Below are 26,178 nucleotides of genomic sequence, written 5' to 3'. Positions count from 1 at the left end.
CAGAAGCTAAAAACATCAAATCTGGGTCTGCTGGAGGAGCAGCCAATGATCTTGACCACTGAGCCACCTCTTCAGTTCAACACCCAAAGGAATTTGGATTAATAAAAGGAGTTAAAGAGGGGAAGGAGGTGCTAGAGAGATGGCTCAAGGTTAAGAGCACTGGCTACTCTTCCAAAGGTACTGAGTTCAATTCCCAGCAACCATGTGGTGGTTCACAACCATCTGTGATAATATCTAGTGCCCTCTTCTGGCAGAACACTGTATACATAATAAATCTTTTAAAAATGTGAGTGTGAGCCGGGCAGTGGTGGTGCATGCCTTTAATCCCAGCACTCGGGAGGCAGAGGCAGGCGGATCTCTGTGAGTTCGAGGCCAGCCTGGTCTACAAGAGCTAGATCCAGGCCAGGCTCCAAAGCCACAGAGAAACTCTGTCTCAAAAAAAAAAAAAAAAAAAAAAAAAAAATTGTGAGTGTGTTCGTATGTGTAGAGAAGGAATAGAATACAATTGGTCAGTGATGCGTGAAGGTGTGCTCTTGAGCTACCGACTCTGAATTTAAATACATGCTTCTACATTTGGAGAAGTTAGTTAGCCTGGTGTTGCTGAGAGTAAATTATGTTAATATATAAAACCCTCAGAACTATTCCTAGCAATATAATAATGAGACTTTGTATGTTAAAAAAAGGTTTTGTTCTTCATTTTTGTGGTTGCTTTTGGTTTTGCTTGCCTTTACTAGTTCCAAGTATATGAAGGAAGCAAATTTCAGTGTCTTGAGCTCCCAATGAAATCCCAACCATAGAAACACATGTCTATAATCCAGCACTTGAGAGGCAGAAGCCAAGGCATGAGGGAACTTGCCAAAGGGGTGGGGTGATAGCCCAGCTGTAGAATGCTTCCTTAACATTTGCAAGGGCCTGAGTATAATTCTCAGCATTGCAAAGGAAAATAATAACCTACTGAACTTCATCCTGTGTGCAATTAAAACTCACCTGAAAGTTTTAAAGGAGAGACAGTGAGACAGAGAGAATCTGAGACAGTGTGACAACTCACCTTAGTAGATGAACCTCCTTTGCAATGCTAGGTATTTGCTTTAGATTTTAGAACATTCTAAAATAAGACTCCTAGGCTTCACCCTATGGCCAACAAGCTCCACAACACAGAAGACTGAAAACGCTCACAGTGCTAAACAGAGCGTCCACACTGTGCTTGCCTCCTTCCCAGAAAGTGCTCCTTTACCAAGCTGAAGAAACATTTGCACAAAAAGACGCTAACCTCTTAGCACCCCAACCACCTTCCAAGATAGTTGGGGTTTTAAGAGCATCTGTTAAAAATAAAACATGATATTAAGTATATTAAAAATTACCTGCTAGCTGGCAATTATAAATGAGAAGAGAAACATTTGTACCATTCCATTTGAAAACTCTAACATTTTGGAGGATTTTAATAAAAGCATCTTGCAACAATCAGAGTTCTTACTCTTCTCTCTAGAACCACTGGGTATCTAAACTTGGTAATCTGTGACTGTCAGAAAGATAGCACACACCACTACTAATACTGACGATGAGGATCCTAAAGGCCACACACAGATTCTCATGCTGAGTGCTCAGTCCCAGACGCTGGGTAGAACTCTTCTGGGAAAGCTCTGGAAACTTTAGCTTGGTAGTAACTTTTTCTTTCTTTTTAGACCTCTTCTCTTTCTTTTTTCTGGTGTCTTTCTTTGCTTTGTTGAAATAGTCTTACTGTGTACTCCTGGCTAGCCTGGAACTCAGAGATCTACCAGCCTCTGCTTCCCAAGTGCTGGGATTAAAGACATGTACCTGAACACTATCACTGTTTAGATTTTTGAAGCAGGAACCTAATATGTAGCTTAGGCTAGCCTCCAATTTACAATCCTCCTGCCTCAGAGTCTCAACTGGTGGCATTACAGGAATGTATCATCATACTTAGTTCATTCTGGAAACTTTAGGAGGTGGGGCCTAGCTGAGGGAACTAGGCCACTGGGGATGGGGTCTTCCTGGTGTCTTGCTCCTGTCCTTGTCTCTGCTTCCTGTGTACTACATGCTCCTGCCTCTACAATGTTTTGCCTACACAGATGGAACCAAGAAACATAATGTCAGCTAAATAGCATTCAATTTTAAAATGTTTTATAGAAATCTTCTGGAAAGAAATAAATGCTAAGGTCCCAAAGCAATGCTCTACAACAATCATAAGGAGACCATAACAGGAGTCAACAGACTGAGTTTTTAACCCTCTCAAATGCTAGCTCAACACAAGCCTTGAACTGAAATTCCCTCCTTCTACAGATTCTTCACGAAGCTACATCTGCCACTAATACTGTTACTTTTTCTAGTTAGCATTTGATGGACCAGCCATTTCAACTACCAAGAAGAAATTCTCCTCTTCCCCAGTCTCTCGCTGTTTTCAAGACAAGGAAGAAAGAGTTCTTAAGTTTGAGACTTTATAGCCGAAGAAATGTGTCCCTGGAATAATGGAAGAAAAAGTCACCCCAAATCAGAAAAAAAAAAAAAAAACTAATGCTTCAGGGGCAAAAATAAAATGAAGCTTCTAACCATCAACAGAGAACAGACTTAAGCCCTAACCTTCTCCCCAAACAGTAGGGCAGGATCATGCCACATTTGTTGTGCAGTATCTGTTAGAAGCAAAGACAGCAAATGTAAGTCGGAGCCAGACAGTGGTGGCACACACCTTTAATCCAGCACTCGGGAGGCAGAGGCAGGCAGATCTCTGTGAGTTCAAGGCCAGCCTGGTCTACAAGAGCTAGCTCCAGGACAGGCACCAAAGCTACAGAAAAACCTTGTCTGAAAACAAACAAAAAAAAAAGAAAAGAAAGAGAGAGAGAGAGAGAGAAGGGGGGGGGGGGGGAGGGAGGAGGGGAGGGAGGGAAGGAGGGAGAGAGGGAGGGAGGGAGGAAAGAAAGAAAGAAAGAAAGAAAGAAAGAAAGAAAGAAAGAAAGAAAGAAAGAAAGAAAGAAAGAAAATGTAAGTCAGATGCCAAGGGCAACTGCATATGCCAGGAAGTAAGACTATCAAGAATTAAGCCTGGATTCTAGGATAATTGACCCTTCATTTCCATAGACCAGCGTTCCAACAGGGAGAAAGAACTAATACACACGCAGTCAGGCTTATTCACACTTCTATAGTGTGAGGCTATTATTTTAAACAAGGTATCACAATTCCCTGTTCATTTCAGTACTGCCCTGCTTCAAGGCTATAATTTTTATCACATATATCTAAGCCCCTATAAAAAATAAGTGATACAATAAATGTACCACTGTCATACTACCCAAGTAAATGATCCTAGGTGTCTCACTGTTTCCTCTATTCTTTAGTAAGCACTGTTCTTAACACGCTTGCATGTTGCTAGCATGCATCTACCAGTTATTTGAAGCTTCTGTGTCTATGGTTACTGTAATAAACCATATTTTTCCCATCTCTAAGAAATTGCTGTTGAACTAAAAGTTTATTTCTTTTTGGTAACTAAAATGGTCATGTAAGATCTCATACTACTGAGACTGCAGCCCATGGTTACTATAACAACTACAGAACAAGAGTAGACAGGGGAGTACACCAGACTGGGTGGACTTACCCACAATCCTGCCAAGATTTACTAATTCCCATTTACCCACAATCCTGCCAAGATTTACTAATTCCCATAACAAGTCAGTGGGCACCTGTTGATAATATTTTGTCCATGTTTTAAATACTGTATGTTACATTTCTTAATTCCATCAAACATTTTTACATACACTTTATCGTACAGGCAGGCCCTTAAGCAGAGTCTTCCATGCTAACTATGCTTAGAGCATGCAGTGCAACAGAAGGCCCAGAACACTGTCTTTCCATGCTGCCAGCGAAAATATAAACACGTGATTATTTGTATCAGGTGCTAAAAAATAGGAAAAGGGTCAAGATAACTTTTATTTATAGGTATCAGAACCAAAACATTCATTTAGGCTTCCTAGCCCAAATGATTAAAATAATGTACGATGTAACACAGAAGCCACCACCCCTACACAATCCCTCCAGTTCAACAGACAGATGAGGCCACAGGAGACCTTCACTCAGCAGTGTGCAAGGAGGACGGATGAGGGCAGTGGGTCCTCCTCTTCTGCCTCAGCCCTGCACAAAGCACCACTTCTTCACTCCACAGGGAAGAACACCTGTCCAACCATCCGTCCCAACTGCTACCATGTTCACGAACCTACGACTGGAGCCCAAACCCGCAGAGGCAGATGACTTAGGAAGTGCTTCTTTGTCTTAGTCTCATTTGCAGTACTCCATATTTTACAAACTAAATTTGTGTTGTTTCAATTGGCTTAAAACTTACAGGCAGTTCTCTATTTCCCTTCAGTACTTGGATGCTTTAAAAGTCAGTTACTCCCCTTTATCCCAACACTGAATCTCTTTCTGCAACTCAGAGAAGCTACATTCCTCCAGCCCCCTTCACAAATCACTTTCCCGGGGAGGCATTTCCTGACCTCCCTCTAATTCCCACGTTGACTGTCTCTGTGAACTGCACTAACCTGTTTAATCTTTTCTACAAAGCTGAGAGCCCAGTGAGAGCAAAGGCTCCTGTCTGCCACATGAAAAGTCATTTCTGGCCTGACACACAGCGAGTCCTCAGTGAGCGCGGGATCACGGCTCAATGGACCTGCCTACAAATGTACTGAGAAAGTCTCCTTAGTCACAACCCAGCACATGCAGCTTGTCTCCCTTGGCATCACCTATAGAGCTGTAGGTTGGCCAGACAGAAGATGAAAAGGACGGGGTTCAAAGCATGAACAAAATTAAACACGAAAGTTAATAAACCTGACTTGTGTTGGGTTTCCGCCAAATAAGCAGACTTTAGCTTTTCTTGTTACAGATGTCTGAGATGACAGCTGTATTACTCTGCTCCAATATTAATAATGTTTGTAATAAATGCTGCTTTACAGTGAGACTGGAAGAGCTTGAGCAGTTCTATCTTTGTTAACACTTTCTGCCTGTGTATCCCGGTGTGCATGTGTATGTATGCATGCACGTTCATGTGTGTGCGTGTGTACCAGAGTGGGGTGGAGGTCAGAAGACAACTTCGGGTGTTGGTCCTCACCTTCCACCTTGTTTCTGAGACAGAATCTCTGCTGTTTTCTGTTTCATGACGCACCTCTCCAGCCCCCATTACTAGTGTTTCCTTCTTTTATAAAGACAAAAAAAATCTTTTATAGTGACCTATTTTCTAACATACTTTTCATTCCTTCTGTATAAAACATGTTTATATAAATAGTACTTAAAATAATTCCTTTTCATTTCTGCTTACAGACCGGCAGAGCAATCATCTGTTGTGGGTCATTTTCCCCTTTATGTGTGTCTATGTGATGCATATTTGCACTTGGGTACCCACAGGGCCAGGCTAGGACTTCAGGTTATCTGGAGCTGGAGTTACAGGTGGCTGTAGGCACCTAGATGGGGGTGCTGGGAACCAAATTCAGGTCCTTTGCAAGAACAGCAAGCCCTCTTAAGAACAGAGCTTTTCTCCAGCCCACCTGTTCTGTTTCAAAGGAAGGGTCTAATTACACACCTCATGGTGGCCTTGAACTAATGATCCTCCTACCTCAGTCTCACAGATGCTGGAATTACAGGCATGAGCCATGACACTCAGCAAAGGTTTTGGGTTTTAGCATCTTGTCTTGAAAGACAGTGAAGAAGTCTAAAAGCACATGTAACACTTCCACACTTGCAACCTGCCCCTATTTTTCATAAACTGGACATTTTAATGTCTAACTCCAAGTAAATGAGAATGAGAGTTTGGGAAAGATTCATAATTATATCATATTTTACTAATTCTAAGATGCACTTTTTTTGCATTCCACACCTGTGAACTGGGATGGTCTTATATCAACAGCCTCTTACTGTGTGTAACCAGAAGCATCTTTCTCCTCCAGTGGTATAAAAGCAATGTTTTTAACCACTGATGGCCTCAGGCTAAATGAGACTTGGATATTAAAATAGTAAAGACTTCCTCCAGTAATGCTTTCTAGATCATTTTAGTCACAGTACAACTATAATTCAGTGATTTTAGAAAGAAAACTCAACTTTGAGGTTCATGTTTTGCCATTTCTACAACCAACCCCAAGGAAACAGACAATTGAAAGAAAACACTTTTCAAGGATTTAGAAAAACGTGTATTGGAAGAGGACACAACAGAAGGAGAGGTCGTGAGGACAGCTTCAAGGCCCCCAGGCTCAGGCAGCCCTGCAGCTTTATTCAGGGGAGGAATAATGAATGACCAGGGCAAGGCAAGGGGACAACTGGGACAACTGCTTGGGTGAAGACACTACTTTATGATTCCTGCTTAAGGAGGAATCTCTCGGTCTTTAAATAAAAACAGGATATAGGTAGATGAAATAACTGCAATGAAATATAATACCATAAACATTCTTAATAAATTAAAAGCCAACCTACCAGCATTGTCTTCCTCCTGGCTCAATCTGTTTCACCTTCAGGTAATCCTAGGACTGGGGCTCCTTTTCAGGTCCCCATTTCTCAAGTCGATCTTCTACCTCCCTGTGGCAACAATATTTTCTAATTAAAAGAGTCCTTTTGTGCCACAGGGAGGATTTCTGATGGTATAACAAATACAGCAGTTATCACAGCTCATCATAAAGACAGACTCATCCTGAGAGTCTTCAAGACAGAAATCCAGCTTCTGATACTTCAATAACAAAAGCTGACTTTTTCAAACTGTGTTTATAAATCTCAACTTTCATTTATTAAAAAGTAACCATTTATTAAATTCTATAAAAATTCTTATTATAACTTTCAAGTAACCTTTAAATACATTTTTTTGCTCACTAAGACAGTTTTGAATATTGTTTCCATTTTTATTTACTGGCATTTGTGAGAGTGTGCATGTGGGCATTCATGTGCCAGGCAGGAAGAGTGAGTGGAAGTCAGAAGCTGACCTTCAGGAGTCTCTCACTCCACCATCTGGAGTCACAGGATTACGGTGGCAAGTACTTTTACCCACTGAGCCATCACGCCAGCCCATAAAAACAGATTCTTTAAAGTTTTCTTAGTAATTAAGTCCAAGGATACCTTTTATGCCTCGGTGGCTTCATACAAAGCAAAGTCAAGCCATGACTCCTCAGGAGAGAGATGCACGAATGGTAAAAAGACTGAAGACCAGCTTATCACTTGTGACGCACTCTACAACAACCAAAGGGAAAGGACGTGACAGCTACCAAAGGCAGCGCTCAGATGAGCATGGTAGCACAGGCCAGTTGCTCCAGCTACTTGCCAGGCTAGGGCAGAAAGACAGCTCAAGCCAGTGGTTTAGATCCATCCTGGGCAGCATGTAAGATTTGTATCAAATAGTAATATTGATTTTTAAAAGATTAAAACATGTCAATACTAAATTTGTGCTACTTGGACTTTTAAAAGTAGCAATCACATCTCACTAATAGTGATGACTTTCAGTTTGTTTATTCTTAGTAATACTTCCCAATTTTCCCACTAATCATATATTGCATTTATTGTTAGAAAAAATAAAACTTAGGGTAGCATCAAAAAGTACTAAAACCAACAGTGACTATGAAATATAACTCATATACATGTGGCATTACATTTTTGTTATAATACTTTATTATATATTACCATGTTCAGGTATTTTTGACTTTCAAAATTCTGAGTAATATTAGGTTAGTCAACAAAGAAATACTGAAGATTTTATATAAATGACATTCTTTTCTCTCTTCCTTCTTTGTCTGAAACTGGATCTGACTCCATGTAGCCCAGACTAGTCTAGACTCACTCACCATCCTCCTGCCTCAGCTTCCCAAGTACTGAGATTGCAGGCACGGGCCACCACACCCGGACATAAAATGGTTCTTGATTAACTAAAATAGTAACTTCAAATTCTTGGTTTGGTTTGTGTTTTCTCACTACCTGTCACACGTTCAACACAAAAAGAAACACACAGACACAATTTTGAGGTTACTTTTATCCTCACTGCAACGGAAAAAGGCACATATAAGAACAATATAAGAAAGTAAACCCAGACAATATAATGGGAAATCAGAAGAATGATTAATGTTTGCCATAACAGCTGCAGAACGCCTCAGGTACCTGGGCACCGAGTATATTACAGATGAGGAAACAGAGAGGAAGCTCAGTATATTTTGAAAAGTCCTTGTGAAAGGCAGGAAGGAAAAGAACTGGGAGAACAGGTTCCACAGGTAAGACCAGACATGAAGGACCTACTTCCGGATGGCTCAAGGGCCACTGAACTTGGCAGAGAGTGGCCTTTGAAATCAAGAGCTGCAGACAGACTGACAGGTGAGGTGAGCTGCAGACAGACTGACAGATGCGGTGAGCTGCAGACAGACTGACAGGTGCAGTGAGCTGCAGACAGACTGACAGGTGCGGTGAGCTGCAGACACACTGACAGGTGCGGTGAGCTGCAGACAGACTGACAGGTGCGGTGAGCTGCAGACAGACTGACAGGTGCAGTGAGCTGCAGACAGACTGACAGGTGCAGTGAGCTGCAGACAGACTGACAGGTGCAGTGAGCTGCAGACAGACTGACAGGTGCAGTGTGACAAGGAAACACGACAAAGTAAAATGCTTGCTGAAGGTACGTGTTTGCTTTGATTTGTTTTGTTTCCTTTTTTAACATGGAAATGAAAGGAAAATACAACAGATGTAAATAAAGTTAAACGTTCTTTTCTGACTGAATGCACTACAGACCTGTCAAACCTGGAGGCATATACATGAAGTCAGGGAAAGATTTATTCAAGACACTTTTAAGTATTTCTTTCATGACGTCCTTACAGCCTTAAGTAAACACTCTGAGAAGTTTAAATATCGCCAGTGAGTGCTACGGAGAAAAACTGAAGGCAGAGCTAGCCAAACGAAGGCAACACTCTTTCCTGCTACAGAAAGATGCTTAGAAGAAAAAGCAAAACTCAGTCACCCAGGACGATCTCTCAGATTTGCTTTTGTAATTCTTCACGTTTTCCAAAATACAAACAGTTCTGAACTAACATTAGTTCTGTATCGTTTTCTTACGCTGCACAAACGCAGCCTTGAGCTATCCATCGCCACAGGGCCAACACCGCTCCCCTATAAGCCCGAACTCATTTCCGCAGCCTCAGGTGAGGGTCATCCCCAAACCCACACCGTAGTCACACTCAGCAGCTTGTCATCTGCCCCTAGCTCTTTCCCACCCAACTCCATCCCAGGACAGTAGCTGCATCACGGGGCCTCATATAGCTTCCTACAGGGTTAGCTCAACAGAAAGACTGAGGGGGACACAAGGAGATTAGGACTCTTCATCCCTAGCTCTCTCGCTATGGCATGGCATACAACCAGGTACATCCACGTTTTCCCAAGGTGATTCCTTTTCCAGGGCAACTGCTTTGCATTTGAGTGGCTGAGTAGTTCCTCCCCTGAGCTCTGGAGCCAAGAATAGAAAGAGGCCTGCTGCAGAGTGCTGGGGTGCTGCTCTTACTCCCTCCTTCTCACTGTGCTGAGTTTCTTCACTAAAACGTCCCACAAATTGGCCTAATAAGAGTATGTCATTTCCTTTGTGACGGAGCCCCGGTCGTTTCTGTATGCATCCGTAAATACCTAAATACTCCTTCGTAAATACTTTATTTCCACACAAACTCGATGTAACCATTAATAAAGTCACCTGCTTCTCATTCCACAAACCTCTACAGGACGCCACTGTCTCTGTCATAACACGGGTGACAGTTTTCGTGAGTACGCCCCTCCTTTTTCAGGTGAGAGCTGACATGGATGATGTTTATGTAGCTCTCTGTTCCTACGGCCACTACTTTAATATTTCCTAAATCACCCTTCAAGTCACAGCCCTCAGACTTCCTGCCTCTTTCCCAGCCATTTCTATTTAAACTGTATTTCTTTATGTATGTACGGTACTTGAGACTGAACATACGGCCTGGCACACCAGGTAAGCACTTTCCAACCAGGCGACATCCCAGTCTGTATTTAGAATCCGTCCTGTACCCAGATGCCAGGTTCACGGTAGTGCTTCCTCCAGCAGAGCTTCTATCCATCCTGCACCTGCTTTATCTGCTTAAATACTAACTCTTGACATTCAATAAAAATGATTTCTTATCTCTATATTTTAATGTAAACATTAAAAACTGTGTTGTCACATCTCTGTAGAAAATCCAATGAGCTCCTTGCTCTCATCACCTCCAGCTGTCAGCAGACCCAGAGACAGCTCCCCTCCACACTTACTGCGCTCCTAAGGCTTTCTGTGATCGCCAATCTGACCCGCCCTCACCACAGCTTACTAGTGGGCTAGATGAACACGCCTCTTTAAAAAATTTATAAACAAAGTTTTCCTGACAACATTTAAGAGGATGTTGGTGTCACCCCTAAGCTTTGAGAGGAAACTGAAGACTTCCAAAAGAAAAACAAGCATAGACGATAAATACCTATCAAACTGAGAATCCTCGCACATACGAGGTGATGAGAGGCTAGGATCCTACTCTCTTGCTTAACACTGAGGACAGTGTTTCTGGCACAGCTGTGTGGGTATAGAGAAATAAAAGAAGAAAAACCTCAAGGTGACCACCAGAGATTACAGAATAAATCAGATTATTTTAGGCTGATAAAATATAAATTATAAGCCACAAGTGGTGGCGCACAACTTTAATCATAGCAGTGGGAAGGCAGAAGCAAGCGGATCTCTGTGACTTCAAGGCCAGGGGATCTAGATACCGAGTTCCAAGACAGCCAGGCTACACAGAGAGATCAGACCCTATCTCAAAAAACAAAAACAAACAGAAAGACAAATGCTCTAGCGTGCGCGTGCACGCGCACGCGCGTACACACACACACACACACACACACACACACACACACACAAACACACGTTATAGTTTAAAAGAAGTCTAGGAAATATTTCCTAGCATTCTACAAGGAAATCCAATTACATATATTTTTTAATTGTATGTGTTCGTGATGTGTATGGCATGTGTTCACATGCCAGGGTGCCAGGGTGCACATCTAGGGTCAGAGGACAACTGTGTGGAGCCAGTTCTTTCCTCCAACTCAACAGAGGTCCTGGGGATCAAACAGGTCAAGTCGCCAGGCTTGCAAGCAAGCCTCCAAACCACTGAACCATCTCCCCAGCCCTTGTTCTATATCTTAATTCCCCCAATCCACCAAATAAAATCTGAGACCTTTTACTCCTTTCCTTTTCTGCTCAGTCAATTTCTTTTTAAGCAAGTTTAGAATTTAAGTTACAAGCTTCTGACATCACAAGGAATGGCCAACCTTCCATCCTAATCCATTACTGACTGGAAACGGACTCAGCTAAGCAATGGCAACTCTTGCTCACCAGTGTATTCTAATATAGGAAGTAAGTCCACTTAAAGAGTGTGGTTCTTTAAAGAAGAAACAAAACCAGGCTCAGATTTGCTGATACAACTATTTGGAGGAGTGTGGTAGGTGCATAAAACAAAAACTATCCTATGGCTTTTACTTATCCTTGTAAAGTCATGAAAATTCATAATCAAGAATGGAACTAAACATTTAAAGTGAAGTCCAGAGGCACTTTTTACCATTTCAGAATAATGTAAGTGATTGGTCTAGCATTTCCTTCTACTGCTTAAGAAAACCCAATCTGAGCCGGGCGGTGGTGACACACACCTTTAATCCCAGCACTCGGGAAGCAGAGGCAGGCAGATCTCTGTGAGTTCAAGGTCAACCTGGTCTACAAGAGCTAGTTCCAGGACAGGTTCCAAATCTACAGAGAAACCCTGTCTCAAAAGACCCCCCCCAAAAAAAAAAGAAGAGTAGTAGGAGGAGTAGGAGGAGGAGGAGAAGGAGGAAGAAGGAAAGGGGAGGGGAGGGGAGGGGAGAGGAGGAGGGAGGGAGGGAAGGAGGGAGGGAGGGAGGGAGGGAGGGAGGGAGGGAGGGAGGAAGGAAAAGAAAAAAGAAAAACCAATCTGAAGAATAGTATTGAGAATGCATATGGCACAACATGCACGGCATCCCAGCTCTCAGGAGATAGAGCAGGAAGGCTGTACCAAGTTCAAAGCCTGGAAAGGGTACCAGAGAGACTCTCAAAATAAAATAGTATTAAATATTAAAAAAAAACTTGTCAAAAACAATTACAGTATCAGATTATAAAGGCATAACAAAATTATTACAATACAAAAGTAACTTGCTTTTCTCCACATGGGTCGTCATACTGGGCCCAGGCTGGCCTTAAACCCACAACCTCGGCCCAGGGTCTGGAGCAGCCCCATTACACCTACACTCCAAGCTCCAATACTCTTTCCAATGTCACAGTCACTAACATCTCTGTCCTGTGAATGGAATCCTCCTCGATTCCTTAACTGGTTTACGTTTGCTTCTTACTCAAATTGTTCTACATGAATTAATTCAAATCAACCAAGAATTTGTCATCAGCTTCACAATGGCATTTGTCAGCCTGCTCTGGCACTCTATACACTAATGCCCGAATGTATCTACTTATGCAAATCCTGCACTGTTGTTTTTATTTCTTAAAGTTTCAACTTGATGCCAAAAACGTCAATCATTTTTTGGGTTTTTTGTTTTGTTTTTTCTTGTTTTGTCTTTTGGGACAGTGTCTCTCTATGTAGCTCTGGATGGCCTGAAACTTGATATGTAATCCAGGCTGGCCTCAAACTCACAGATCTCCCTGCCTCTGCCCCAATCTCCAGTGCTGGGATAAAAGGTGTGCCCACTATGCCTAACCCCAAAGTTACCTAGAAATTTCAAACAAATTCTTCTTTTGTACATTCAGCTTAAGCGATCACATTTTTTAGTGCACAATTAGTGCTTTATCTGGCTACGATGGCATAATAGAATCATTACAGTATCTACTCCAAAATGTCATTGTTTTAGTACTTTTAGTTATTTTACCTCAAAAAGAGACCTCAGGTCTAGAGAGACGACAGTGTGCTGCCTGCTCTTCCAGAAGATCCAGGGTCAAGTCACTACATAGCAGCTCACAACTATCTGGAATGTGGGCATCCATCAGTCCCAGGGTATCTAATAGCCACTTCTAACCTCTGCGGGAACCAGGCACACGTGGTGCACAAACATACATGCAGGCAAAACACCGTTATACATACAATTCAATAATAATAATAATAATAGAAGCCACCCCTGAACTCCTGCCTTCAGCCTGGAAAACTCTCACACAGAAACAAGTGTCACCTTCTGGAGCAAGGCACCACTGCAGACGGCAGTGCTGAAGTCAGATGGAGTGATGCGCACTCCACCTGAGTTTTACTGGCACAGCATCTTGTTCGGTAAACAAGGCAGCTTCTAATCTCTAAGCTCAATAAAAAAAAAAAATGAAACTAAAGAACAAAATGAACCTAAAAGCTAGCAGTACTTAGAAGACACCACTGGGCATGGCAAAACCAAAAGACATCAAACACTCAATGTAGCTGAGAGAGTTTACAAAAAGTATACCTAAATGTTTAAAAGATTTCCAGCCAGTGAGAAGGATGTAAAAGAAGTATGTAAAAGCACCAAAGAACTGAGTTCCCTTCCTAGGACCCACATGGTGGAATGAGAGAACTGATTCCCACAAGCTGTCCTCTGACACTGACACACACTCACACACACACACACACACACACACACACGAAAGAAATTTCACTAGGATTGCAAACCAATAATAAGATTTTTTTAAAATATTAACATGATAAATTTTTATTATTATGTAAGTCACTAAAATTATAAAGGGGAATATTTTCTTCATAGTCATAGAAAAAAGATTTCTCTAAGAATTACACACACTAATTCCCAACTACATCATATAGCTAACAAAATACAAACTGATGGAAACACCAAGATGTGGAAGACAGAAAAGGAAGAGGAATCTGACAAGCAAAGACACTTCAAATTGAAGAGAAAAAACAGTACTGCTCCAGCAGTGCTGAGTCAGAGGAGGGCTCAACCAGGTGTAGAGGATAAATACTATCTTTTTTAATTATAAAATATCACTCGTGTACTAACCTACTAACTTTATTAGTAAATAATAACTGAACATCTGTAGTCCCAGAAAAAAATAAATTAAACTACTTTTATGACTATTAAATACCAAAGACTATAATGTAGGACTCTATTTATATAAAATCTCTTAAACAAAGATTTTACACCAGTTTCCAACCTACGGAAAACAACAATTTAAAACAGGTTCTTCAGCATAAGATTCCCAGCAAGAGTAATACTGAAGCTTACAAAATGAGTTCTGGGGCTAGAGAGCCGGCTCAGCAGCTAAGAGCACTGCATGCTGGTCCTGAGGACCTGGGTTGGGTTCACAACCATCGGTAACTCCAGTTTCAGGGGAATCTAATGCCCTCTTCTGGCCTCCATGGGCACTGCACACACGCTGCAGATATATATGTAGGTGAAATGCCCTTACACATAAAACAGATCATTTCTTAAGAATAAGAGCTGTAGGAAAAAGCACTTTTGTGATGTCTACCTGTTTCCGAATTCTCGGTCTCCACTTCTTGTTCTTCCGCCACATCCTGCATCATGTAAATCTCATCGTCACACACCAGAACCTGGGCAGCGTAGCCCTGCTCTGATCCTGCACCGGGCACGGGCTCCACAATCACTGCTGGAAATTCAGGGACCTTGTCACCTCCCTACAAAAGCAAATTTAAAGAACAATCAAGCTTTTCATTGGAAAATTCTGGATTTCATTCTGAATCGTTGGGTTCACAAAATCCCCTTCAGTCCACAGAGTGCCTTTCATACGTCATATTCAAGGACGCAGAACACAAGGAGAGGCTGGCTTCAACAATCGCTAAGTCTTAAAGAGACAGGGAGTAACACGCGTACTTCACCTCCTTGGGAAAGCTCCTAAACCAAAGGTGAGATTGTGCTGCTTTACACTGCGGAAGACGGAACATGAGCAACACACCCTGAGAAGAAGGAGAGTGTATGAAGAGGTATCAGATGGGTCAGCATACCCCAGAGAGCCAAACCACAGCCTAACAGCAAACACACAAGGCGACCAAGCAGCAGCACACTGCACAGCGGTGAGGCCACAGACAGCGCCAGACACATCTGAGAAGGAAGAGTTCAAACAAGAGCCTCCAGAGAAGCTGGAAAAAGGCCGTGAGTCAAAGTGTGAAATGTGTGTCAGACAAGAAGCTCTTCTTTTGTTTTATTGTAGTGCTTGAAAAAAAAAAAGCTCACAGTCTTGGGCCATCAAAAATAAACAAATACTTGCTGGGCAGTGGTGGTGCACACCTTTAATCCCAGCACTGGGGAGGCAGAGGCAGGCAGATCTCTGTGAGTTTGAGGCCAGCCTGATCTACATAGCGAGTTCCAGGACAGCCAAAGCTGTAACAGAGAAACCGTCTCAAAAGCAAACAAACAAACAAACAAAAACCCCACTAACTTAAGAAAGAGTTCCAGGTACAAGACAGAGGCACCCTGACACAAAGGAAGAAAACAGGAATTTTCAGGCAGACAGGACTGACGATTTCCAGAATGCCAGCTGTGCCTGGACAGCTGGTCAGGTTCACACCACTGTGTGTGATTACTTTGACTGGCAACTTGACTGGATTGGGAGACATGTGAAAGACCATTAATAAGGGCTGGAGAGATGGCTCAGAGGCTGCTCTTTCAGAGGTCTTGAGATCAATTCCCAACAACCATAGGATGGCTCACAACCATCTACAGTGGGATCTGATGCCCTCTTCTGTTGTAAAGGTGTATGTGCAGCCAGAGCAGTTATATGTACATAAATATTTTAAAGAACTTGTTTAAAAAATTAGATAAATGGATGGATGGATGGACAGACGGACGGACGTGAACAGACTACGAAAGAACTGGATGTAGGGCCTACAGAGGAAGAGTGTCACTGGAGGTACACACTTGAATAATTAGGTATACCTCTTGGGCCCGGCTCCTGTCTGAAACTCCTTTGCTTCCTGGCCACCGAGAGACAGACAGCTTTGCTCTGTCGCACCTTGCCACTGTAACATTCTGCCTCTCTACAGGATGCTACTGTGAATGACTGCAAAGGCTCACCGTGTAAAATGTACAGGGACTGACTGTATGTGAGCGTCTCCCGCGACAGGATGAGCTGTTAACACCAGTATAAACAGTGATGTCCTCCTGAGGACATGACACCAGGGAGGCCTGTTCCAAACTGTTGTCCACATCTGCCTAGCATGGATATGTACTCCTCCTGGCCCTGGAGCCTGAGTGGTCAGCTCCTCTGTGCTGAGAAAATCACCATTAGCTGACACACAGAAACAACAGAACACAACCCAATAGCTGACCATGTATCTGCAGGGCAAGCAGGCAACAGTGGCTCCATGCTAAAGCACTTCCCCAAAGCTCAGGATGACCCAATGACTTGAGCAGCTCTATAAACAATTCAGCTGCTTCTCTGAGAAGCCCTGTGATGATGTAACTCAGCCTGAAACCGAGTCATAGTCTACAAAATAAAGAACACACTGCTTATGTGTATTTTCAAAAATGATAAAACTATAAAGGATGGTGTGAACATGACAAGGTCTGTGGGGAAGACAGCACTGAAGACAGAGATGGGACACAGGACAGACACAGTCGACATCTGAGCCCAACATGGTGATATGGCTACACCTGTAACCCCAGCACTTGGAGGTGGAGAAGGATAAAAAGGTCAAATCATCTTCAGCTACACATCACATTCAAGACCACCCAGGGCTACATGAGACCCTACCTCAAAAACAAACAAACAAACAAACATGTGAGTGAAAGAAATGCTAGCAATTACTCCACTTCAACCCGAATGATAAGTAATATGATGTACATTTTTGTGTATTTGTTTCTTGTCTTTAGAAACACGGACTCTATGTGTAGTCCTGGCTGTCCTGGAACTCTCTCTGTAAACCGGGCCAACTTCAAGCTCAAAAACGCACCCGCCTTTGCCTCCTGAGTGTTGGGAATAAAGGCGTGCACCACCACCACCCAGTTTATTAGTTATTCTTAAAATATGTATGTACTTTATGTGCTTCATTGTCCATAAAGCATGTCACCAAAACTTTAATTTGCAAAATAAACTGTAAAAAATTTCATTGGCTAACAGTTTCTCTATTTCAGATAAGACAAGAATCCAGCTTTTCAACATCAAGGTGTGGGAGAGACAGAGAATGGCTGCTCCACAGCTGGGCAAGCTGGGGGGGAGGGGGGGGGCACAGAGAGAATGGCTGTTCCACAGCTGGGCAAGCAGCAGGGGAGGGGGAGACAGAGAGAATGGTTGCTCCACAGCTGGCAAGCAGGCAGCTGCATCTTCTACACGTCCACCTGCACAGCCACAGCGCATCCCGTCTGTGAAGCAGCTATGGAGTTCTCTACTCACCCAAACTGAAGAGAGCATGCTAGCATCCCCTGTCTGTGGAGCAGCTACGGAGTTCTCTACTCACAAAACTGAAGAGAGCATGCTAAGCAGCACTGAACTGATGCTGAGCCACATACTGGTTAATTATACAGTGAAGTTATAAATTACTTCCTTCCTCTAAATTTTTACAATATTTTTTCATTCGGGGAACAGTCTCACTATGTTGCCCAGGCTAGCCTCAAACTCCTGGACTTGAGAAATCCAGACAGTTAGGTCTAGAAGTACATGTCATGGTCCCAAATACACTGTATTTTAGAAGTAAATTTAGCACCAGATGGCTTTATACTGTAAGCGTCCCATCAACACACCCTAGAGAAAAGCAAAGGGTTTATATTGTCATAGTATGAAAATACTCAAGAACTAGAATTCTACATAATGTAAAATCCCTCTATGGACACTCTCTTCCCCAAGAGTCAGGATTCTAGCTCCGGCCTCTCAAATCTTACCTATCTTACTATTTAATAACAGTCCATCAGGGTGTAGTGACACGCACCTTTAATTACAGAACTCGAACTTCAAACTCAAGGCAAAGGGAGGGGATCTCTGTGAGTTCAGGGTCAGCTTGGTCTACAGAGTGAGTTCCAGGACAGCCAGGGCTACACAGAAAAATCCTGTCTTCAAAAACCAAAACCAAAATATAAAATAAAAAGCTAAGTTTTGACTGATCTTTACCTTCTATAGCTCTCAAAAAGATACTCTGGTGAGGCGCGCTGGTGCACACTATCAATTCCAGCACTCAGATGGCAGAGACAGGCAGGTCTCTCGAAGCTCCAGGCCAGCCTGGTCTACATAGTGAGTTTCAGGACACTCAGGACTACATAGTGAGACCCAGACTAAAACAAAAACTCTTAAATCCCTAAGTCATCTGAAGTCCACCTCCTCACCAAAAGTATTTTCAAAATATCAACAATAAGCAATGTTTTGCTTGTTCTCCTCAGTCTGTACTGACCCTCTGCACCATGGCCACTCTTCGGCAAAGCTATGTCCTATCTCAAGGCCTATATGCAGGCTGCTCTGCCTATAAAAATCAACTTGCCCCACCCTCTGAACAACTTTTTCCTTTAATTATCTGTCTCCTCTGACCAGGCTCTGCCACACATTGTCCCTCAACTACCCATTGCTCTATAATTTCTAATTTTTAAAAATTTCTTTGTTTCCTGTTTTTCCTCATGTGCTTTATTGATCATGTCCACCAAAACAGCTTTATAGTGTTAGCTATTATATAATTTCCTATGCTAATTTGTTATTCATAGAGCATATGCACAAGTGTCTGTAGAATGAGACTCTATGGAACATAATACCTAGATGGTATAATCCACAGTAAATACAGTAAACCAGCTATTATGAAATCTCCTGCCAATTTTCTGTTATCCTCTTTTTGAGATAGGGCTATGTGCCACAGGCTGGCCTTGAACTAAGGATGTGGCCCAGGATGATCTGTTAGGTCTCAGGATGTCCATCTGTCTAGAAATGAGCTCAAATGGACCACAGTATCTCTATAATAATGTCATCTTAAAATCTGCAGGCAAATGGATGGATCTAGAAAACATCATATTGAGTGAGGTAACCCAGACCCAGAAAGACAGATGCCATACGTACTCACTCAGAAGTGGCTTTTAGACATAAAGCAAAGAGAACTAGCTTACAATTCACAATCCCAGAGAACCTATACAATAATGAGGACACTAAGAGAGACATACATAGATCTAATCTACATGGGAAGTAGGAAAAGGTAAGATCTCCTGAGTAAATTGGGGCCATGGGGGTATGGGGGCCATGGGAGAGGGCTGAAGGGGAAGGGAGAGGAAGGAAGGGGAGCAGAGAAAAATGTATAGCTCAATAAAGTCAATTTAAAAATGTAAAAAAAAAGATGACCTATAGGAGGATTTCTGGTGGTTAGATAAAAGCCAGCATTTCTCAAAAATTTGTGAAATTGGCTCCTATCTGCCAAAAGGAGTCATTTCCCTTACTTCTGGCAGAAGGAACATATGGCTACTTGTGGTTGCATATCAAAGCCCATGCCAGCCTCCAGGCACCCGCCGTCCCTACTCACAAATACTGTTATGCAATTCAAATCCACAATGGTCTCCTGGCCCTTCCCTCCCCGAACTACTCCTGACTTTAATCTGCTATACTCCACTACTCCCAAGATGTCCTCCCCTCCCCATATTATCTCTTGCTATCCCTCTCCCTCCCCTCTTGCTATCTTCTCCCCAGCTATTCTGTCTCCTGCTCTCCACCTCCCTAGCCCTGGCCGTGTCCAGTCTGCCTCCTTTTCTGTCTGCTCTGATGTTCTTTCTTCTCTTCCCCCTGATGGAACAGTCATGTCAGCCGTTTATTTGGTCCCTCACATACAACCTCAAATTTGCAGCAATCCACTGCCCCAGTACCTCAAGTGCTGGGATTACAGATATTTTCCATCATGTCTGGATTATAAATTTGAGATTTCCAATCTCAAACAGTACTCTCCTGCTCTACACTTCCCCACAGCCCAGCTCTGCACTTCCATTCTTTGGTTTCACTGGGGAGGCAGCAGCTCAAGACCCCTTGCTGCGGAAGCTGCCAGGAGTCCTGTGGTGCCTGGGAATGCCAGAAGAGGTGAGGTAATCAGCTGATCTGTCCTGCCCAGGAGGGAGGGGAGGGGGAGAGGACAGGAGTGGGCTCTGGAGGTAATAGGGTTGCTCCCAGTGTGGGATGGGCCAAGATCAGACCCTCACCTCCCCCAGCTGCTGTCCCTGTGGCAGCAACCAGGAAATGCTCTGAAGACTCCTCTCCTCTCCGGCCTCCAGGTAGGAACAGGAGGCCCAGTAGACCCAGAATCTGGGTAATTGCTGACTTCTGTGTCTATGACCTGGGGCCTACTGTGGCCCTCTGGCCAGGATGCAGAGAAGGCTAAAGAGCTGGTGGGGTTCTCCTGGTCCCCAATTATCATCATTACAAGTGGGTCAGTACAACATTCATTCTGGTGAGTAAGGAATTCAGACTTTGGGGTGGCCCTCCTCGTTAGCATCACCTCCGCGTTTCACAGGCTCCCCACAGCCCACCACCCCCCCCCCCACCAGTCAAGAGCTGCTCCCAGTTTCCTGCATCATGGTGTGGGGAAGTGGAAGGCGCGATGGGGTAGGACACAATGGGAATCCAGTCTGGGGAGGCACTGGAGGTCACCGGTGCTGTGGCAGTCTCTGGCAGTCCCCCAATCTATCCTGTGTTTTCTGTCTCAATTTCTCTAACATTTCTTTACCCTCAGCGCCCCCTCCCAAGCACTGCCCTTTGATTTCTGTTGGCGCAGGCTCCAACAGAGCCCAACAAACATGAAAATGTCTACTGCACCGATCCATGTAATTTTACCTCACACAGAGACCCACACATGCACACAGACAAAGAGACCCACACATGCACACAGACAAAGACACACACACTTATCTTTTAAGGCCCTCTTGGCAGTTGTGTAGTCAAAGGGAGTTGGAGAGATGAATCAGCAGTTAGGAGGGAAACAGTTCTTGCAGGGACCCAAGGTCAGTTCCCAGCACCCGCATCAGGAGTTTATAACCACTTGCAATCCAGCTCCAGGATCCAACCTCCACTAGCACCTGCACAGATCTCTCTCTCTCTCTCTCTCTCTCTCTCTCTCTCTCTCTCTCTCTCTCTCTCTCTCTCACACACACACACACACACACACACACACACACACACACACACACACAAAGGGGCACCTGGACTAGCTGGTGGCCGTGTCTGTACTCTTACATATCAACCATTTCCCTCCTGTGCTTCCCTTTGCTCACACCCAAGTCCACCGCAGCTCCTTCCCCATCACCACTGAACACACGCTGCCCAGATCACAAGTGTCCCCTGAGCATTTTCTTCAGGTGAGACCACCCATCCTCATCGTACCACTGGCTCAAGTCCTTGTCCTTCATCCAATCACAGCCAACTTATTTTCAACTTAGCCATTTTCAACTTACCACAAGATACAACACTAAAATTTTGAACTAAATTATCAACCTCTTTCCGTTCTTCTATGTTTTTCTCTAACCCTATTTCTTCATACTTAGGAAGTATTAGTCCTAATACTATGTCATAAATTTCTTGAAAATCAAGTAAGCACAAAGCACGTGGCACAGTGCACCTCACAGGAAGAAAAGAACTCAGTTACTGGCGGGTGTCCTACTCTACAACAGCAGAAGCAGTCCTCACACCTACTTTGAAGGCACCTCGTCACTGCGCAATTGGAACAGACTATGTCACTTCTTTCTTCGCACAAAAAGCTTTAATGGCCCTGTATTTGTCTAATAGGTTAAAACACAAGACTATGCCTTTCACACTTTTATGGGTTTAACTGTGTCTTCTAAGTGTTGATGTATGCTTTCACCCCATTGTTGGGACTGTGACCTTATTTGGAATGAATCTTTGCAGAGGTAAGATACAATCCGTAGGCCGAGCCCTGGCCCACTCTGACTAGTCTTTTTTTAAATATTTATTTATTATGTATACAATATTCTGTCTGTGTGTATGTCTACAGGCCAGAAGAGGGCACCAGACCTCATTATAGATGGTTGTGAGCCACCATGTGGTTGCCTGGAATTGAACTCAGGACCTTTGGAAGAGCAGGCAATGCTCTTAGCCATCTCTCCAGCCCTCTGACTAGTTTTATAGAAAAGGACAACCTGGACACTCAGGTGGAGGTGGAGGGAAGCCAATGAAGACAGAATCCTCCCTTTATGCCTAGCAGACTGTGAAGCAGCACCAGCTACCGGGCATAAGGCAGATCTCACAGCTCTTGGAAGACGATAACACAGCCAACATTATAATTTCAAAACTCTGGACTCTAGAACTGTGAGACTATAATTTCATTTTGTGAAACCACTCAGCTTATTGGATGTTTTAGATAGCAGCCCCATCAAACTGGCCCGCCACCTTTGCCAGCTTCTCACTACAGAACTACATACAAGCTGTGTGACTCAGCTCCTAGAGGAAGCCTTCCCATGTCAAAATGACTCATGTCATGTTGTAGCCTACTTGTCTGCCCAAATCCTTTCCCTCCACTAAAGGCTTTCCATCCCATTCCTTTAATCCCCAACACTCGAAGTCCTTCTGACACAAGTTGTGTACCTAACATTAATGCTATTTACGGCATTCTGTTGTATTTACACATCCGAATCCTTAACTAACTGGACAGTGAGATTCTTAGACAGCAAAAGTTACACTTAAGTCCTCGAAGATGTACACAGTACATAATGCAGAATTTAAGGACCTGTTCAAAGAACACAGCATTACAGATTCTACCTTTAGCAGGTATTCACATACTGAACACATATATACTGACAGCAAATAACTTCATGACTTTTGTGCTACCAAATGATGGAGAACAGAGGTACTGCAGACAGATACACAGAGTACCTACTGTTTGGAGGAGACATGGTTTACTGGAGAAAGAAGATGAGGCAGAGTAAAAATTGAAACATCCCCTATCTTCTTAGGATTACTTTATTCAACTTACTAAAGTATGCAATAATTAAAACAGATGAAACCCAAAATCTTGATGCAACCTACCCAATTCTCTATAGGCTTGGGTTGCCAGATTTAACAAAGAAAACACAGAATACCCAATTATAATTAAATTCAGGTAAACACACATACATGAACAATCCACATTTGGGAAAATATTGCTTCTCTGACATTCAAGCCTAACTGGCTTTCCTGTATAGAGGAGGGGGCTGCATGCACATACACAGGCTCATGTATGTGCACATGCATGTGGAGGACAGAAGTCCATCTTCACCTTGTCTGTGTGTGTGCATCTGTGTATGCACACACATGTCACAGCCCACACACGGAGGTCAGAGGACAACCTAGGGTGTTGGTCGCTGCGTCCACCTGGTGTGAGACAGGCTCTTTTGTTATTCAGGGACCTTCTATCTCTGATCCCAATCTCACCACTGAACAGGATTACAGACACCGTACTGTGCCTGGCTTTATGTGGGATCTGAGGATTCAGATTCAGGGCCTAAACTTGCTTGCTACAAGTTTTACCCCCTGACCCGTATCTCAGGCCACAAGCTCCTCATTTTCTAGGACAGAGTCTCCCATTGAACCTGGAGCTAACAATGCCACCAAGGCCTATCAAGCACTTTACCACTGAGCTGTCCCCAGGCAACTGCACTGTAAATTCTAACAGTGCCCTCCAACCTCTGAGACCCACCTGCCTCTGCCTCCCAGTGCTGAGTAAAGGAGTATGAAATCAAGCTTGGTCGCAGATGAGGATCTTGTTTTCAGATTTAATTGTTTCTATTCGGCTTCATTCAGGTAATACACTCACTTTAACACATGCATTCACGCATATACACCACTAGACACATGGAGGTCAGAGGACAAGTTCTCATCCCCGATGGAGGTCCTAGAGACCAAAGTCAGAAAGCATCTTTACCTGCTGAACCACCTCACTAGTCTATGAGTTTTTTTTAATTGTATATGGGAATCAACAGATTGTGTTTTGTGTACATCTGGTTGTGCTGATGTTTATCCATGTGCTGCCTCAGTCTTTACCCACATGCATGAGGGCCAGAGTTTGGATCTCCAGCATCCACATGGTGACCTGCCTGTAATCCCAGTGATTCACAGTAGGACGGGATGCTGGGAAAAGCCAGCTGAACAGGCAAACTCTACCCTCAAGTGAGAGACCCTCCCTCAAAATATAGGGTAGGAGTCCGCCAGATGAGACAACAATCTACACTTAATTTTAAAAGACTGCCAAATTATTTTCCAAAACAGCTCTTATGACATCTCCACAAGTGTGCGAGCATGCCAACCTCACCCTCATCTCCACTACAAGTGTGTGAGCATGCCAAACTCACCCTCACCTCCACTACAAGTGTGCGAGCATGCCAACCTCACCCTCATCTCCACTACAAGTGTGCTTGTTGTCCATTCATACAATTACTCGAATCATCTGTTTCGAATGGTTTTTGTTTTTTCCAGAAGGACAAAGGGCAGGAAATAGGAGCCAGAGGATGAAGGAGAAGAGAACAAGGGAGAGGAGGAGGGGTTATCTGCACTGAGGACAAAGGACTGCCTCTAGAAAGAGAGAACACACACACACACACACACACACACACACACACCAGGGTCTTTCCCTGAACCTGGAGCTAATGTTTCCTCAGCTTTCTCTGCAAGCTAACACGTCCCAGTGGGCCCCCTTTCACTACCTCCCGCAGAGCCTTCTTGGCTACGGAGCCATCTGCCCAGCCCCTCTTCCTGTTTTAATAGGACACTGTCATCTTACTGTTTTATATTTTCTAAAGATGCCCGTGGCTTCAATAAGGTTTAAGCGCACCCTCCTCCAAAGGCTCAAGTAATGGAAGCTTGGTCCTCAGTGTGGCAACATCCAGAGGTAGATGATGGGGAACCTCCTTCATTAATGGCCTTTGAGAGGCTGGACCAGGTAGGGCGTGGCTTTGGTACCAAAAGGCCAGCAGGGGAACCCTGTAGCTCTCTCGCGCCCCGTTCCTGTTTCCTCATGGTGATTCGTGTGTTCCCTTTTAATAGAGAAAACCTTAGTATATTTTAAGAGCTAGCTGGGATTCCATTATCGGCGTTCCCCCATCAGATGCGTTCTGCTTCAGATGGAAGAACCGAGAGGTGATGGAGTCTGCTGAAATGTTTCCAAGTCACTCAAAGTGCCACACACCTTCAATCCAAGCACTGGGGAGGCAGAGGCAGGCGGATCTCTGTGAGTTCCAGGCCAGCCTGGTCTACAGAGCAAGTGCCAGGACAGGCTCCAAAGTCACACAGAGAAACTCTGTCACAAAAAAAATAATAAGAAAAAAGGAAGAAAGAACTGTATGTGTTATAAATATTCTTCTATTCCAATCACTGTTTTTTTCACTTTTTTTTTTCTTTTGGTTTTTCAAGACAGGATTTCTCTGTGTAGCCTTGGCTGTCCTGGAATTCACTCTGCAGACCAGGCTGGCCTCAAAATCAGAGATCTGCCTGCCTCTGCTTCATGAGTCCTGGATTAAAAGTGAGCACCACCATCTCTCGAAAATTTAAGTTTTAGGTTTTGCTAAGAATCGGTCATAGTACATGATCCACACTAGCCCTTAACTAATGAGTCTCTTGCCTCACCTTCCCAAGAGATGTAATTAGTCATTTATCAGATCCTCAAGTTTTCATTTGTATTATTTTATATATATTTATTTACCTATTTCTTATTTGAGTGTGCAAGACACATTTAATATCAATAAAATTAAGTTTATCATATTGTTCTTTGCTAAGTGTCCTAAGTATTTTAAGTTCCAATTTTATTGGCTTTATCAGGTATGTTTTAATTAATTTCTTAGCAATTGTTTTACAATTTATAGCATGCTTTTTGTCAATACATACTATATAGCTTTATATTCAATAAGAATCTCATAACAGTATTATTCTAATTCTCTACCCACATCCTTTATTCTGCTGTCATGCAGAATTTATTTCACATTATAAACTGCACAATAATTTTTATTTCTGCCAAGTAATTTTTAAAACAATTTTACATGGTGGGTATAATAATATATACACTTAATTCTATCACTCAGGAAGCAGTGGCAAGTGGATCTCTGTGAATTCAAGGCCAGCCTGGCCTACAAAGCGAGCTCCAGAACAGCCAGCACTATACAGTGAGACCCTGTCTCAAAATAAATAAAATATTATAAGAAAGTAAGTATTATGGTATAGATAGACTTTGTCAGGGAGCAATATCAGGGGCCTAGAGTGGTCTT

At 43.3% G+C, this 26,178-nt stretch overlaps 1 protein-coding gene across 5 annotated transcripts in view; it reads right to left on the bottom strand.

Annotated features, from left to right (window-relative positions):
• Elf2 (E74 like ETS transcription factor 2) overlaps positions 1-26,178 on the bottom strand; it is an 84,710-nt gene that overhangs the window by 37,394 nt on the left and 21,138 nt on the right. For 4 of the 5 annotated variants that reach the window (XM_038347021.1, XM_038347024.1, XM_038347023.1 and 1 more), the window contains exon 4: positions 14,501-14,666. In XM_038347021.1, coding sequence (XP_038202949.1) covers positions 14,501-14,666 — 166 coding nt within the window. Of the gene's footprint in view, positions 1-6,459; positions 6,562-14,500; positions 14,667-26,178 lie in introns of those variants that run through there. The other variant, XM_038347027.1, reaches the window with a different exon arrangement.

This window comes from Arvicola amphibius, chromosome 11, assembly GCF_903992535.2.
Source record: "Arvicola amphibius chromosome 11, mArvAmp1.2, whole genome shotgun sequence".
Lineage (NCBI taxonomy): Eukaryota > Metazoa > Chordata > Mammalia > Rodentia > Cricetidae > Arvicola > Arvicola amphibius.
The sequence above is the reverse complement of the archived record's forward strand: the minus strand, read 5'-3'. Positions and strand labels throughout refer to the sequence as shown.